The following is a 16,810-nucleotide window of genomic DNA, read 5'->3' as shown; positions in this document are numbered from 1 at the left end:
TCGAGTTGTCACTCCCTCCCTCCCTCTGTCCCGTTGTTGACCTGCATTTCTATGTTGCCACCACAAGAGGCAGTGGTCCCAGCACACCAAAATAAATACACTATGACTTTGCACACTTACAAGTTCCTCAGTAGGGTTGTGGATAAAGTGTCTGACTACCATGTGGAAGGTCAGGGGTTCGAGACCCTGGTGGGGAAGATTTTGTGAAACAATACCAACACCCTCTGCTAGCCTGTGGGTCTGTTTCTACGTTTACTTTCGGCCTTTTCCATCCCCTCCCTCCCTCCTTTCACTGTCCTTTCCCCTTTTTGTGTGTGTGTCATTTCAATTCACAGCTATTTCAGTGGCATGACTAGCTTCCGTCCTACCAGTCCTGAACAGAAACAAGCCAGCCACGCACATAAGCCAGGCTTGACCTGGCCTGGTTCTTGGCGTGCAATATTCTTCAAACTTTGCGAGCACTGCTGCATACTTTTGTTCATCGCCCTCTGGAAACTGAAACGTGTTGAAAACGTCCCTCGTAGCTCTTCCCGCCACTGTGAGAAGCAATGCTATCTTTCAGCGTCTGGCCTCCTCCATACCTATTGCCAACACAGCATACAGCTCAAAACTTTGCTTAAAAGCTCTCCAGTTCTCGTGGACATTTCCACTTAACTTCTGCTCGTCTGGCTGTCGAATGCTCTTCATACTTACAGGCTAATTTGGTATGCCTACCAGGTTTCATTTAGCACACACCTGATCGCCATTTCCAAAACTAAACTTTATTCACACGTCTCTCTATACATAGCCTGCAGACAAGACAGTAGGCTGATAGAGCCCCCTACAGGCCATTATCGGTACATACAGCACACTCATTATGAAGTTCATTATAGCCGATGTGTTTTGTTTGAGAAGAATAAACCTAGGCCCATATCTCCTTGTGCAGAAGTAGTATCTCCTATTTTGGCACCAAATGGGCAAAAAATGAGTGAATTGACTGAAGGTGGATGCTGAGGCATGTGACGTCAGCCCCCGTTCCCACAGCACGGCCGGAGATGCCCCGGTGCCCGGTCTGCCGGTCTGCCTCGTCTCTCACCGGTCAGTGGCAGTGTGGTCCACTCTAGAGCTCTGAAACATTTCCCCCATTTAGGACTACAAAGCCAACAATAACAGCAGCCGCACTTATCCGACACCGACCTGGCGATCGAGGAATCAAGCGGAACATCCCGGAAGACGATAAAAAAAAGACGTGAAGATAATTTTTTTAATTAATGTATTTGGTCCCCTGCGCATATTTTTAAATAATGTTTACCTTCTGAATAGTTTGATCGTGTCACCACACGCACTCACTGCATTATTTCAATACCCCTCTGGGTTTGCGCACGAATAGCCTACCTCGCATGAACAATTAGCATCTAGCTCAACACAATGCGTGTGAAGTGACAGGAGCGCCTTAATGAAGCGCATTTCACTCAGTGGATTTTTATATTTAGCTTAGTGACTGTGACGCTCCGCGAGCAGCAGGCGAGTCGAGAACAAGCCGGACCGAATGCTGGTTGTTTCGCGTCATCTGGCTGCTGGTGGAGAGAGAAAAGGTAAAGACATTTCAGGACAAAAAGGGGAAAACTTGACCATTTCAAGAGAACTCATTTTCGGTGTGATGGTGTGAGACGGCGCTGTGGAATAAGACATTTATTAGGCTATTAACTGGTCTGAAAATGATGATGGCCGGTGAAGCAGTGGAAGAAAACGGGATATTCTCCAATTCTCACCATCATAGCGAAGAGCCGCACATGGAGTCGGATCTCCCCGACTCTCGCAAGCGGCCGCTGGAAACTCCTGTGGAGGAGGCCTGCTGTACCAAGCGCACGAACACCGGAGGTAAGAGATAGCAGCACTTTGCTCACCCGCACCTTATCACCCGAGTGACTCTCATGCGCAAAAGTCAAACAGTGTGTCATGTTTCACAGCCCAGTTAGCCTAGCTTGCTATCATCAGCCCATTGGATATTTGTAGCCTACACATTTTGCAGTAGGATATATATATAGGCTATATATATATATACTAAATATTTTCTAAATGATATGGCTTGTCACAACATATTTATTGAAAGTAACATCTAGTTGGGCACCCCAGACACAGTGAAAGGTCTAGGCTAGTAGATGACCAGACCAAACACCCAGGTCTCTGAGGGCACTATCATGTTCAGAATAGAGTTTCAAATCTCCTGGATAACTTATGGATAGCTGAAGCATGTCCTATATCAGTGAGTCTACATGATAAATAACAAATCTGGCACAAAATCTAAGTGTAAAAGAAAACAAGTGAGTAAAGTGGTGGCGTCCTAGTTGGCTCCAGACAGATATGAACCCAGGAACCTTTCATCCGCACATCTGGACTGTATGCATGACGTTTTGCGTCGAGGGCGGAAAAAACGGATATAGAGTTGAGAAGCTGCACACGCCTGTGCATGCGGGTGCTCATGGGAAGACAAACGACTGAAATGCTTCCTTGCTGTTCAATGAATGAACCGGTCCTCCCTGTTTTACTGATTACTACACCCTCACCTCATATTGTGTCTGTTGACATTCCTCAAACTACAACTTTAGAACTGCAGTCGTCTGTGTTTGAGTCACTTTCTGAAAGCTGACGTGATCCGGACATAACAGCTCTGGCTTGGCAACCAGATGTTATTATTTCACCTCATGTCTAAATGTGATAAACTGTGAAAAACAGCACATACATTGTTAGCCTACTTTTTCCACATGGAATCTCAAATATTCCTCCAATGACATGAATCACAAACTTTTGATTTAATGTGACACATATTAGGCATAAACATATAGTGGTGACCAGGCATAAAGGCTAAACAGTCTATCTTTTTATTTGTCAAAGGGGGGAATTAATTGCCCCTGTAGTGTGTTCTACTGTCCACACACCTTTCATGTTTAGTCTAGACCATTGTCTGACCACCATCTATGGTGATAGCAGAGCCGGGATAAACCTAATATGTCAGTATCTATGGTAATAGCAGGACAGAGGAGAATAGCTTCCTTCCTAGCATCTGTATCAGCTGGATCTGTCTGCCTTTGAGTCATTTACACCTGAGTAAGAAAGATGCTACAGGCTAACAATGTGATGGCTACAAGTGAAGTTCCCTAGGTGATGTGTCCACAGTGATATAGTATATCAGTGCTTACGATGTCTGAGTGATATAATATGGAGCAGGGTGCACATCATCACACAGTCTGTAACACCCTCACAAATCTCTCTATATCGAGCTCATCTTGTTTTAGCCACGTTTGATCGCTTCATACCTTTGTCAGTTTGTCTGACATATGCGTTATTCACACCACAACACATTTATAAATCATCATCGTCCCTGGTTGTAGAAGTACAAGGGCCCGATCCACTTCTAACTATTGTCATGATTATTTATTTATAGGCTCCCTCTTGACAATGTTTGATATTGATATATTGGCCCGGTTGATCGTTAACATGACAGTCTGTTGCCATAACAGTGAAGAGTCAACGCCTGGTCACGTAGCCTACTGCTCTTTATAAACAGCTCCTCTCTCTCTCTCTCTCTCTCTCTCTCTCTCTCTCCCTCTCTCTCTCCCTCTCTCTCTCTCTCTCTCTCCCTCTCTCTCCCTCTCTCTCTCTCTCTCTCTCTCTCTCTCTCTCAGAAACGAACATCTCAGTCATGACTCTGAAACGGGGAAGCCATCGCTCAGGCTAATTCCGCCGTTTATTGCGCCCCCGTTCCCAGACCCTATTGTTGGGCCGTCGGTCTGAAGGATTAGCCATGACATGCTAATGTTGCTAATGGAAAGATTGGCTGCTGGTGGAGGTTTTTTTTTGTGTGTGAGAAGGACACAGGTGCCCTTGCAGGGCGATCTGACGTGAGAGGACTGTGAATTTGTCAGGTGGCTGGGAAGAGGAGTGAGGGAGGGAGGGAGGGAGAGAGAGAGAGAGATGGAGAGAAAGGGAGAGAGACAGAGAGAGAGAGAGAGAGATAGAGAAGGAGAGAGTGAGGAGCTAGCAGGGAGGCGATGCTTATGTACACAAGTGGGTCTTGCGACACAGTGAATGTGGTTGGTTTATTGGTGGAATTTACTGGAAGAGAGACCACCAGATGCTTCAACACCACGGTCGCTCTGCGACTTAAATACATCGGAAATCAATCAAGAAAATGAAAGCCTTGTCCTGAAAATGGGATGTGAAGTTCCCTGCAAATTACTATTGAGTAGCGCCACTAGCCCTAGCCTCTATACACACATGCACACACACGCATGCGGACGCACACACACTCGCCGACACACACACACACACACACACACACACGTAGGATAGTGCTTCCTCTATAAGAAGATTTATAGGCGTAGTGATTGGTTTCGTCACCCCCCCTCCACCATTCTGCGGCACTGCCATTTGCAGTGGTTGATGACCCCCCCCCTCTTCCTCTCCTCTCCAACATGGCCGTATAGGAGAGAGAGGAGAGAGAGTAGGGGGGGGGTGGGGGGTAGATGAAGAGGGGGGGTCGGTATACAGCCGGCTCACCCCTCCTCCTCCGCCTCCTCCATCATCCAGTCACAGGGTCCCCACACACACCTCTCTCCCACCGTAGCTCAAGGTCACCCCGCGCATTTCCAACCGGCCTCAACGGCGCCCGCTCCGCCTTTTGTCATTTGCTACTAAATAGGAAGTGAATGGGTCGCTATTCTTTATAGTGCTGCGTCAAAAGAGGCGGAGTGGGGGAGAAAATTCAATTTTTTTGGGGGGGGGGGGCGAGCGTTGGGGTGTGGGGGTACGACGCGTCGGGTGGGGGGGGGTGTGTGGTGGGGGGGGAGGCTGCTGATTGGCCGGCGGAGGTGTCAGTCGGCGACGCTGCCGCAGACGGACGGGCCACTCGATGAATATGGATGAGAGGAGAGAGAGGAGGTTGATGCGGCAGGGGAGACCCCCTCCCCTTCAAACCGGCGCAGGCTTGAACAATGCGTGGCGTCTTTCTCTGAAACACCCAGAGCTGCATTAGCATTTTCTCAGACAATTGAGGCTCTGGCCAGCTTCAGCAGGCATGGCCGCGACACTACTGCGCTGAAAACCTCGCTTCTCCTCCCGCTGATGAATTAGACCTCAGCGGAAAAAAGGTTGACTGGTCGCATTCCTCAACGCCACCATTGCACCTATGCCTAGCCCGACGTTAAGGTGCGCTTTCGAGACCGTGGCCCGGCGTTGATGGAGATCTAACGGAGGATTTGAACCAGCAGATCTCAGAATGGGTAAGAGCCGAAACTCTTCTTTCTTTTTTTTTTTTAAGTCTGACTTGTTGATTGATCTGTCGTGCTGGAACTCTGCCGCTGTGTTGCGTTTCGCCCCTAAATCGCCACGGGTTCATAATCGTCCGTTTTGTTCCGTCGTCCTTCCTGCCTGTCAGTGGCAGGTTGGTCTATTGAAATGCAGAGTGGGTATTGGGAGGCTTGTGAGGGGGAGGGGGGACGGTCACAAGGCATTTCCTCCTGACCCACCCCCCTTGAGTGACTTCACTAAACACGTTTGGCTCGGTGACCGTGTCCCTCGGTCGAGCCGTCCCTCCGGCGCGGGACAGGGGGGGGGTTTGGACGGACGTGTCCCCCCCCGCTGGCAGGCTCATGTCCCCAGCGTGCCCACAGTCTCCCAGTCCCCCTGGCTGGTTGCAGCAACAGATTGTCATGTTTACCCTACCACATGACGCCAAACCTGCTACTGTGACTCCCGACACTGGGAGAGAATCCATTATTGACTAATGACAGTGAACGCACGCTCCGAGGGTAGCGGAGGGGGTCTCGGCGCGTTGCTCGGGCTGCTGGCTGTGGGTCCGGTTGAAGAGATGCAGGCGGTGGTTACGTACGCCTGCCAACAAGTCTTATAGAGGACATTTCCACTCTTTCAATTTCTATTGTTCACGTCGGCCTGTTCGAGCAGCCTTGGTCATACCTGTCCTCTGATTCGTCAAACGCACCGTGAATACAATCAGTGTCTCAATCGTGGGTTTTTTACCAAGGTCACTTACTGTCATTCGCAATATTGTCATTCTTGAATAGGAGAGGGTGACTGTTATCAGTATAAAAATGGCACAGAAATGGGGCTCGTATGAAGGAATAGGGTTATTGTCAGGGTCTGACGCCATCAGAACGGGTTCTGTCTGATTTCCAGGGGCAAAACTGATGTAATTGAAAAAGCTTCGTCATTGATTGGTACGACTAACAAGAGACACATTGACGGTGTTTTGAAGTTGACAGACGTTTTCCTATGAAGATGAGGGATGTTTTTCCTCGTGTTGCGTTCGGGGTTTCGTCGCTCGGCGTGAAAAGACCACAGACGATTTCATTTAAACGCAGCATCCGTCACGATGTGTGTCCCCCAACCCGGGTCCGTTCTCCGAACCGAGGAACCCGAGCGATTTGAGAAAGAACCGCCGCATCGTGGTAACGGGTCAGAACCATAGATGGTCTTTTCACGCCAAGCGACCAAGCGCCAAACGGAACACGAGGGGCTTCTGATGGTGTTCTGGGCAGGAGTGACATGTGGCCCGCCTGCGATATCCCAGCATGCCACAGTGCCATGTTCATTATGATGGCGATCTAATGAGCGCGACAGAAGGTCAGTCAGGCTTGGCCCCCGGCAGCAGAGCGATCTAAGCGTTGCAGACCTCATCCATCCTCCCCGCCTCCCAACCCACCCACCACATCATCCCCTCACCACATCATCCCCTCACCCTTCTGCATGAGGCTACAGAAACAACGACACACTCACAGACCCTATGGCGTTCGAACCCGCTACCAGAAACCTTTTTGGTGTTCGTCTTTGCGGTGGCGTGTGTGTGTGCGTAGTAAAGGTTTTATCATTTTGATATGAATCAATAGGTCCTTTAGCGTTCATGCTCAGAGTGAGTGACGTCACCCTTTATGCTATTGGGGCTAGAGAGCTCCCTGAGTGACATCATTCTATGGGAACACGGATGGGGAAAAAAACGATGTTTAACGCCTGTGACTATTTTCAAGTACCCAACTCAAATAAATGCCATCTGTTAAAATGTTTAACCGTTATCTCATCATGGATTTTCTGGGTTTTGGTGTTGGATTAGTAATGCGTTGGGTAGTACACTGCAGTGTTGAGTGCATTTTCCATAATTAGTTCTGTGTCCAACCCCACTGTGGGCTTGGTTGGTTGTGTCTGGATTAGCACCGGTGTCACTCTGTCGGGCCGCGTTTCGGACCCTGGTCACTGCGGAGGTGACGAAGTCTTGATTAACCGGCCGCACGTGTGAGCGAGGAGATCTCCGTCGACCGACAGGGTTCAGGAAAACAGACCTTCAGGCCTCTTCTGAGACGAAGAGCTGTCAGTCGCGGACGGTTCACAAGCCACTGCGAACTAAGCCACTGAAAAGCCCTTCTGAAATGGAGGAGACTGGGAGTCTTGGCAGTTCCACGCCGCACAAATCAGAGGGATTTGCGTCCCATATGCTCTAATCACATCCCTTCATTAGACTGGATCACACTGTGGGATGTTGTGTACCTCAAGCATATTACAGGTTTACGTGTCCTACATAGTTATCTGTGAGTAACGCTGGCTTCTACGTCATGCAGTCTACACATAAATTTGTTTTTTTAGATCTCTCAGATAAACGGCTGCTTCTTAATGCAGGGCCTGGCTTGATTTAAACCTTAAATTCGATATTCAGTCAGAGGATTCTGAAAAGGATACAGTTAAAATTAGACCTCTGCAAACTAGAAAGGAGGTCATCGTTTACTCTACAGGAAATCTGGGACAGAACACAAAACGTGTCACCAAACTCGGATAAAATCCGGGGCCGTGTAGGACACGAGAATCACACTCGAAATGACCCCCCCCCTCTTCTAGACACTTGACCTCAACCAAAGGGGTTTGGTCGAGAAGACATGTAACACGCTTGTGAACGTTCCGTGACATTCCGTTTATGAATCATTCGACCCGGTTGAAGGAATGCGTAGAGGGTGTCGTGGTTTGCGGACGTGTTGGCCTGTTGTGCTTCTAAATGGGTGTATATGATGTGTAGGTCTTCCAGACAAGCTGACCCTCTGTCTCTCTCCCCCCCCCAGAGGAGGGCGAGTACTTTCTGAAGGTGCTGATCCCAAGCTATGCAGCCGGATCTATAATTGGCAAGGGCGGACAGACCATTGTACAGCTGCAAAAAGAGACCGGAGCCACCATCAAGCTGTCCAAATCCAAAGACTTCTACCCAGGTAAGAGCGCTCTGCTCGGCCGCTCACCGTCCACACAGGTACGCTACAGGAGGAGTCCACCTGACCCTCACTGTACTCTATGGTCATTCACCTTCTCATATACAGTACCAACACTAGCTAGAGTGTGTGTGTGTGTGTGTGTGTGTGTGTGTGAAAGAGAGAGAGGGGAATAAACAGAACCCCATCTTTTTTACCGCAAAATGGAATGCCCCAACTTGGGAGCCCAACCAGTTCCATCTTGAATCTCCTACAAGAACAGTAGAACAGTAGAACAGTAGACTCATGCAGATGCTTCAGCTAGTATTGACTCAGTGTCCGCATTTAAAGCTATGAGCAATTTTTCTTTTAATTTGGCGGCACTCTTTGCAGGGAGCCCATCCAATTTCTGTGCCTGTGTTCCCCTGAAGAGCAATCATTCTTCATTCTAGTACAATGCGAGAACTGTATTTAATCAATTTCCTCCTTTAGCTGTCTGGCTGCCATTTTACTCAAAGACGGAGAGCAACACTGTCTCATGTAATGTAAAAAACAAAAAGCAAAGTCTTCCAGTAGCTCCAGACGCTCGGGTCTTCTAGTACATATATAGTACGTATAGTATAGTACCGTGTTCGTTGATGAAGCTTGTGTCTTTCCAACGACCACTTCCCGATGGAGGTCACGGCTCTGCCTTTGTTGGCCTGCCGCTGAGATGAAGCGTCTTGTCCTGGATAACAGAAGCACCTGCGAGAGAGGATTCTGGGTGTTCGTCCTTCAAGCCTCAGAGGGAATCTGGACCGGCGGGAACGTACCAGGTGTCGCGCCGCTCGCCGCTGATTAGGTCCAGATGTCTCCTGTGATAACTCATCAGAACTAAATAATCCTGCTTTTGCTGTTCTTCTCAAAACTGGTTCCAGCCCATCATCGGTAGAGAGGAGATCGGTGACACCCTAAATTAAAGACATGGCTCTCAGAAGCGCATGCATTAATACACGGTCTTTACATACTTGCAAATAAGCCTCGTAGTAAATTCTCGGCCTCAAGCAACAAATTATATCAACTATTAAAGAGGGAAGATAGCTCTCAGACTCAATTTGGCCTTTGAATGGCAATCTGGATCATCTCAGTGAAAGGGAGTCTGTCCCCAGAAAGCTTTTTCTGATATAGGATTTTTTATGTTGAAATAAAGCTTTTATAAGGCCCGTATTAAACTATGCCACACTGAGAGACAGCCTGTTGTTCTTAATGGGAATGAGGTGTGATGTATTGCACCGTGACTGAACCTTGGCAGAAAACGACTGAATTTTGGCCACGAAATAGAACTACAATCAACGTTTTTTGGAGGGAGTATCCATTAGATATCTCTTCTGTTCTTCTCCGTCCAAAAACATATCCCCTGGCGTATCCAAGGTTAAATCAACAAATATGATGCGATACCGTTGAAGCTTGGTACATTGTTGTAGCGTTTGTTTTGTCCTAGTAGGGAGAATGTGTGGTCGTCCTCCGTTTGGGTCAGAGATGTGTTGATAGGCCAGCACCTGCTCGGCCCGTCCGACCGCCATTATCCCGATGAGTGAGGAGAGGAGTGGAGGGACAGGGTACTGGCAACGATGTGATTGGGTGGCGCTATGGCCCACCGAAGTAAAATTAAACCACTACGCCGTGCAGTGGGCTAGAACTCTGTGTCCGGGGGGGATCAGAAGCACACGTATACGCTATGCTATCCCCCACGAACACCCAGGACCACTCATCAAGCATTTGCACCTGTGAGCCAAGTTAGCACCTGTTATTTTCAGTGAGGAGTCGAATAGAATAAAACTAATTGGGAGCAGTCTTATCTGTTCCACCATGTTCCGTATTTTAATCCTATATGGGGTTTTGTTTTTCATTGATGATACGTAATCCTTTCTGAAAATAACTGGCTGTGTGTGTGTGTGTGTGTGTGTGTGTGTGTGTGTGTGTGTGTGTGTGTGTGTGTGTGTGTGCAACCCTGAGTGGATTAGAATGTTCCGGAGGGTTGAAGTGGTTTTATGCTGTTCTTTAGACCAGAGACCTGTGTTTTATACCAGAGACCTGTTCTTTAAACCAGAGACCTGTTCTTATACCAGAGACCTGTTCTTTAAACCAGAGACCTGTTCTTATACCAGAGACCTGTTCTTAAGACCAGAGACCTGTTCTTATACCAGAGACCTGTTCTTTATAGACCTGTTCTTATACCAGAGACCTGTTCTTATACCAGAGACCTGGTCTTATACCAGAGACCTGTTCTTATACCAGAGACCTGTTCTTAAGACCAGAGACCTGTTCTTTATAGACCTGTTCTTATACCAGAGACCTGTTCTTATACCAGAGACCTGTTCTTATACCAGAGACCTGGTCTTATACCAGAGACCTGTTCTTTAGACCAGAGACCTGTTCTTATACCAGATACCTGTTCTTTAGATCAGAGACCTGTTCTTATACCAGAGACCTGTTCTTTATACCAGAGACCTGTTATTATACCAGAGACCTGTTCTTATACCAGAGACCTGTTCTTATACCAGAGACCTGTTCTTATACCAGAGACCTGTTCTTTATACCAGAGACCTGTTCTTATACCAGAGACCTGTTCTTTATACAAGACACTTGTTCTTTGTACCAGAGACCTGTTTTTATACCAGATACCTGTTCTTTATACAAGACACTTGTTCTTTATACCAGAGACCTGTTTTTATACCAGAGACCTGTTTTTATACCAGAGACATGTCCAGTCTGTCCACAGTCCTTAGTCCTCAGCTCCCTGCTGCGGTCGGCACTCACCCCTCTCTCCACCGCCCACAGAACAATGACACTGTAGGAGAGCAGCACTCAGACCCCCCCCCCACACACACACACACACACACACACATCTGCTCAGCAATCCCGGAGGACCCCCCCTCCTGTTCAGCCGTCCGTCAGGGTGAGGCGCGGGGCCACGGAGGGCCGGGGCCGGGAGGTAGCGGAGGGTGCGGATGATGCATGATTGTGTGTGAGAGCATGGGGGGGGGGGGGTCGCCCAGAAATAGCCTGTTTCAATCTCTCTCTCTCTCTCTCTCTCTCTCTCTCTCTCTCTGGGACATGACCCCGCCCAGGCTGGGCTCAAAACCGCTCTCACGCCACGTTTCTGGTCTCTCTATCTCTCTCTCTCCGTGTCTCTCCGTGTTCCCGTAGTGCCTGTTCCTGATAGTTGGGATACTTTTCGGCCAGATTACATGAGCTGTCCCTCCAGACATCTGTTTGCATGTTTGCCTAGCAACGCACAGGCCCCACCCCCTCCTCGTCATTTGATCAGATCCTTACTAATACCTCGCATGGCTAGCAACCCCCAACTCCCCATACTGTACACACACGCACGCACACACACACGCGCGCACACACACACACAAGAGTTCCCAGCAGCTGCAGATAAAGTTTTGAACTCCAGAACCCAAACTGCAGACTCCTTGCTTCAAGCATGCATATAGAGTTACTCCCTGCTCTGGGTTGACAGATAAAATAGTTATGATGTCATAGAAGTATGGGCCTAATGTTTTCTCTTAGCTGAAAAGCACAATGTGTGACCTCACCCTCACAGTTTGGGAGAGGTGACTCCATCGAAAAGAACTGGGTTAACAAAGTTAAGCAATGAAATGAAATGTTTTGAAGAGATACATTGTAGTATCCATAGACGCAGATAGCGAACTGTAGCTGTTAGCACTTTAGAGCCCTAATATAGTTAAAGAAGTGCAGTCTAAGGCTTTGGACCGATGCCACTGGACTCCAGAACCAAGGTCCTTCTTCATTCTGCCCAGGGAGAGGGCGCTGTGTGCCAGAACACGGCAAGATTAAAGACACTGGTACTCTCACTTTATTACCCATATATCAGGTGCTACATTCTAGATGCTGTCTAGTACTTCTAGCTCGTTCTAGATGCTGTCTAGTACTTCTAGCTCGTTCTAGATGCTGTCTAGTACTTCTAGCTCGTTCTAGATGCTGTCTAGTACTTCTAGCTCGTTCTAGATGCTGTCTAGTACTCCTAGCTCGTTCTAGATGCTGTCTAGTACTACTAGCTCGTTCTAGATGCTGTCTAGTACTTCTAGCTCGTTCTAGATGCTGTCTAGTACTCCTAGCTCGTTCTAGATGCTGTCTAGTACTTCTAGCTCGTTCTAGATGCTGTCTAGTACTCCTAGCTCGTTCTAGATGCTGTCTAGTACATCCTAGGTCATGAAGAACTTCAGTCCCACCGAGATCGTCCGGGAGCGACCTTTTGGAGTTCTTCAGAGCCTCGATCCTCAATGCATTGCAGCACTCTGAGGCACAAGCAGGCCTACATAACCCAGAATGCAACACTTGGACCCGGGGACAACCATATATCTATACTACATAACAGAATCTCTCTTCTTGCAATTCCTATGAGACGGTGGACTTCATTCATGTCCATTTCAAGTAGTTGGACATGAAATGCGTTGCGACACACGCGGTGGTATGTCATACGAAGGCTAGCCGATTCTGATTTAGTTGGGAATAATCACGTATATTTCTGTCGCCCAATAGGAGCTTGGGTAAAGGAAGTGGCCAAAGGTCAGCGTTTGGAGAAACTCAACGCCACTTTGAGCACACCTTGGAGTGTTTCCAGAAGTGGGCCTCTGTGTTTTGATAACTCTGATAGACAATTCCTGAAAATTGACAGGTGCTTGTAGGGTAGATGTGTGTCAGCCAATCCTGTAAGAGGAGCTGGAGTCGCATTAGTGGAGGGAAGAACACAAACAGTGTTTGGCCGGAGTGGAACGGTGTTACCCAGAAACCATCAGGCCAGTCTTCACCAGCTGGCCTGTGATACGAGACTAATCTATCTCCCTAGAGTTGGGCTGTGAGTAGGAAAGTTCTGCCCTTTCCATGGGAAAACTGTGCATGTAATACTGTTGTTACGTAAGCTTGTCTCTTTAAAAGTAGTACGTTTTTATACTGAGGTGTGGGTTTGTGTTTTAAAATGTAATAACATTGTCAGATTCTTGGTTTTAATTGAAAGGATAATATGCCAGGGAAATGCAGAATATGTGTGTGTGTGAGAGAGAGGGGGGGGGGGGAGCGAGGGAGGGTTAGAAAAGGAAAGAGAGAAAGAGAGAGAGAGAGAGGGGGGTTAGAAAAGGAGAGAGAAAGAGAGAGAGAGAGGGGGGGGGTTTAGAAAAGAAAGGAGAGAGAAAGAGAGAGAGTCAAAGGGAAGCGTGTAGACTGTAGAAAGGACGCGCTGTTGCATCACCTGTTTCCACGGCGCGACTCCTTCACCATGGCAACGGAATTCCGGTAGGGCCCAGAAGGGGGGAGGGGGGGGTCTAGAAGAGGGGGGGGGGGGTAGGAGGGGGGGTGGAGTTCTAAGAAGGAGGTAGCAGCGTGCAGATAGGCGTCTAGTATTCCGGGCTTCTAAAAGAGTTACATCATTTAAGAGGAATCCTTTGTCCCCTGGGGGATTGTTACTTGAGCTGCGTGCCCTTCTCTCCCCACGGCGCCGGGGGCGGTGGGGGGGGGCGCGTTAGCTGTGCGCCTCACGTGTAAAAAATAAAATAAAAAAACTTGAGGAATTTATTTTATGTAATGTTCATATCGGTGTTGTCTGATGACAGTAAAGCTGTCCAAGTGATACATTCACTTTCATAAACGTGTCCAGGCAGATGAGGGTTCTTTGTGGTGAGACCATCTCCCCCTCTCCTCTGCCCCCCCCCCACACAGGAACCACAGAACGCGTGTGTCTGATACAGGGTACCGGCGAGGCGCTGAATGGCGTACACAACTTCATCGCGGAGAAAGTCCGCGAGATGCCCCAGAGCGCCCAGAAGTCAGAGCCGGTCAGCATACTGCAACCGCAGACCACGGTCAACCCCGACCGCGTCAAACAGGTGAGACACAGACCGCGGTCAACCCCGACCGCGTCAAACAGGTGAGACACAGACCACGGTCAACCCCGACCGCGTCAAACAGGTGAGACACAGACCGCGGTCAACCCCGACCGCGTCAAACAGGTGAGACATAGACCGCGGTCAACCCCGACCGCGTCAAACAGGTGAGACACAGACCGCGGTCAACCCCGACCGCGTCAAACAGGTGAGACACAGACCGCGGTCAACCCCGACCGCGTCAAACAGGTGAGACACAGACCGCGGTCAACCCCGACCGCGTCAAACAGGTGAGACATAGACCGCGGTCAACCCCGACCGCGTCAAACAGTTGAGACACGGAAAGAAAAGTCTTCAGTCTTGATTTAAAAGAACTGAGAGTTGCAGCAGACTTGCAGTTTTCTGGAAGTTTGTTCCAGATATGTGGAGCATAAAAACTGAACGCTGCTTCTCCTTGTTTTGTATACATAACAAAGAGCGACACTAAGATAGGACGTAGTCAACGCTACAGCGCACGTCTATCAAGCTAACATACGCTTATCTCGTTAGCTACCGTGTGAGGTGAATGGTAAATGTTGTGGGGTCGTGTAGTGGGGATTTGGTGGGATCCCAGTTACACTATCCCTGGCAGACCGCCTCTCTCGGAGGTCAGTCTTGCTGGCGGTCTGGGCCAGGCGGGTCGGGGGGATGTCGGGGGGATGTTGGGGGGATGTTGGGGGGATGTGAGGGCCCCGGGTGGTCAGGGGGGATGTCGGGGGGATGTAGGGGGGATGTCGGGGGGATGTCGGGGGGGGTGTCGGGGTGATGTAGGGGGGATGTCGGGGGGGGTGTCGGGGTGATGTAGGGGGGATGTCGGGGGGGGTGTCGGGGTGATGTAGGGGGGATGTCGGGGGGGGTGTCGGGGGATGTAGGGGGGATGTCGGAGGGGATGTAGGGGGGATGTCGGGGTGATGTAGGGGGGATGTCGGGGGGGGTGTCGGGGTGATGTAGGGAGGATGTCGGGGGGATGTCGGGGGGATGTCGGGGGGGGTGTCGGGGTGATGTAGGGGGGATGTCGGGGGGATGTAGGGGGGATGTCGGGGGGATGTCGGGGGGATGTCGGGGGGGGTGTCGGGGTGATGTAGGGGGGATGTCGGGGGGATGTAGGGGGGATGTCGGAGGGGATGTCGGGGGGATGTCGGGGGGATGTCGGGGGGATGTTGGGGGGATGTCGGGGGGATGTCGGGGGAATGTTGGGGAGAGGTCGGGGGGATGTGAGGGCCCCGGGTGGTCAGGGGGGATGTCGGCGGGATGTCGGCGGGATGTCGGGGGGAGGTCGGGGGGAGGTCGGGGGGAGGTTGGCGGGAGGTCGGGGGGATGTTAGGGCCCCGGGGCGGTCAGGGGAGCAGAGCGGGGCGGCAGCTGCAGTCTAACCCCTGGGATTAACCAGCCGGCCGGACGCTGAGGGACGCTCAGGGACAGCGGGGTCTGTCTGTCTCTCATTCCTCCTTTTAAATCTCTCACCCTCCGTCATGTGCTCTCTCTCTCTCTCTCTCTCTCCGCATCTCATCTTTCCTCCCTCCCTCCTGGTCTCTGCTTATGTCTCTCTCTCTCTCTCTATCATTCCTACCTTTCGACCCCTCTCCCTCTCTCCCTCTCTCCCCCTCCCTCTCCTCCCTCTCTCTCTCTCCCTCTCAGGCCAAGCTCATCGTGCCCAACAGTACGGCGGGTCTGATCATCGGTAAGGGCGGCGCCACGGTCAAGGCGGTGATGGAGCAGAGCGGCGCCTGGGTCCAGCTGTCCCAGAAGCCCGAGGGCATCAACCTGCAGGAGCGCGTGGTCACCATCAGCGGCGAGCCGGAGCAGAACCGCAAGGCGGTGGAGATCATCGTCCAGAAGGTCCAGGAGGACCCGCAGAGCAGCAGCTGCCTGAACATCTCCTACTCCAACATCTCGGGCCCCGTGGCCAACTCCAACCCCACCGGCTCCCCGTACGCCAACTCGGCCGAGGTCATGCCCAACGCCGCGGCCGCCGCCGCCGCCACGGCCTCCAGCCTCCTGGGTCAGGCCGGCCTGGCCGGGATGGGCGCTTTCCCCGCCGCCATGTCCAGCTTCTCCGGCAACGACCTGCTGGCCATCACCTCCGCCCTCAACACGCTGGCGAGCTACGGCTACAACACCAACACGCTGGGCCTGGGCCTCAACCCCGCCGCCGCCTCCGGGGTCCTGGCCGCCGTGGCGGCTAGCGCCAACCCCGCCGCCGCCGCCGCCGCCAACCTCCTGGCCTCCTACGCCAGCGACGCCTCCGGGAGCGCCCACCCCGTGGCCGGCCTGGGCGGCTTCTCCCTGGGATCGCTGGCCGCCGCCACTGGGGCCTCCAACGGCTACCTGAATGCCTCGTCCCCGCTGATGGCGTCCTCGCTGCTGGCCGCGGAGAAAATGGGGGACGGGGGCGGGGCCAAGGACGTGGTGGAGATCGCCGTGCCGGAGAACCTGGTGGGCGCCATCTTGGGGAAGGGAGGGAAGACGCTGGTGGAGTACCAGGAGCTGACGGGCGCCAGGATCCAGATCTCCAAAAAGGGAGAGTTCATACCGGGAACGCGGAACCGTAAAGTTACCATAACGGGGTCGCCGGCGGCGACGCAAGCCGCGCAGTATCTGATCAGCCAGCGGATCACGTACGAGCAGGGCGTCCGCGCCACCAACCCACAGAAGGTGGGCTAA

The 16,810-nt window shown here is 51.1% G+C and overlaps 1 protein-coding gene across 3 annotated transcripts; it reads left to right on the top strand.

Annotated features, from left to right (window-relative positions):
- Positions 1 to 1,697: 1,697 nt before the first annotated feature.
- On the top strand, positions 1,698 to 16,810 carry LOC311315087 (RNA-binding protein Nova-1-like; the record flags this gene model as incomplete). 3 transcript variants are annotated; one of them, XM_084445688.1, is made up of 4 exons in its annotated part: positions 1,698 to 1,860; positions 8,100 to 8,243; positions 13,944 to 14,110; positions 15,785 to 16,810. In XM_084445688.1, 4 exons carry the CDS (start codon positions 1,698 to 1,700, stop codon positions 16,808 to 16,810), a joined length of 1,500 nt encoding a protein of 499 aa, XP_084301814.1. The 3 variants fall into 3 exon arrangements, with proteins under 3 accessions (XP_084301814.1, XP_084301813.1, XP_084301812.1); XM_084445687.1 differs by having other exon boundaries at positions 1,701 to 1,860; positions 15,725 to 16,810; XM_084445686.1 differs by having other exon boundaries at positions 1,701 to 1,860; positions 15,710 to 16,810.

The sequence above is a fragment of the Borostomias antarcticus genome, assembly GCF_949987555.1.
Source record: "Borostomias antarcticus genome assembly, chromosome: 1".
In the NCBI taxonomy this organism is placed as follows: Eukaryota; Metazoa; Chordata; class Actinopteri; order Stomiiformes; family Stomiidae; genus Borostomias; species Borostomias antarcticus.
This window is presented reverse-complemented; position numbering and strand designations above follow the sequence as displayed.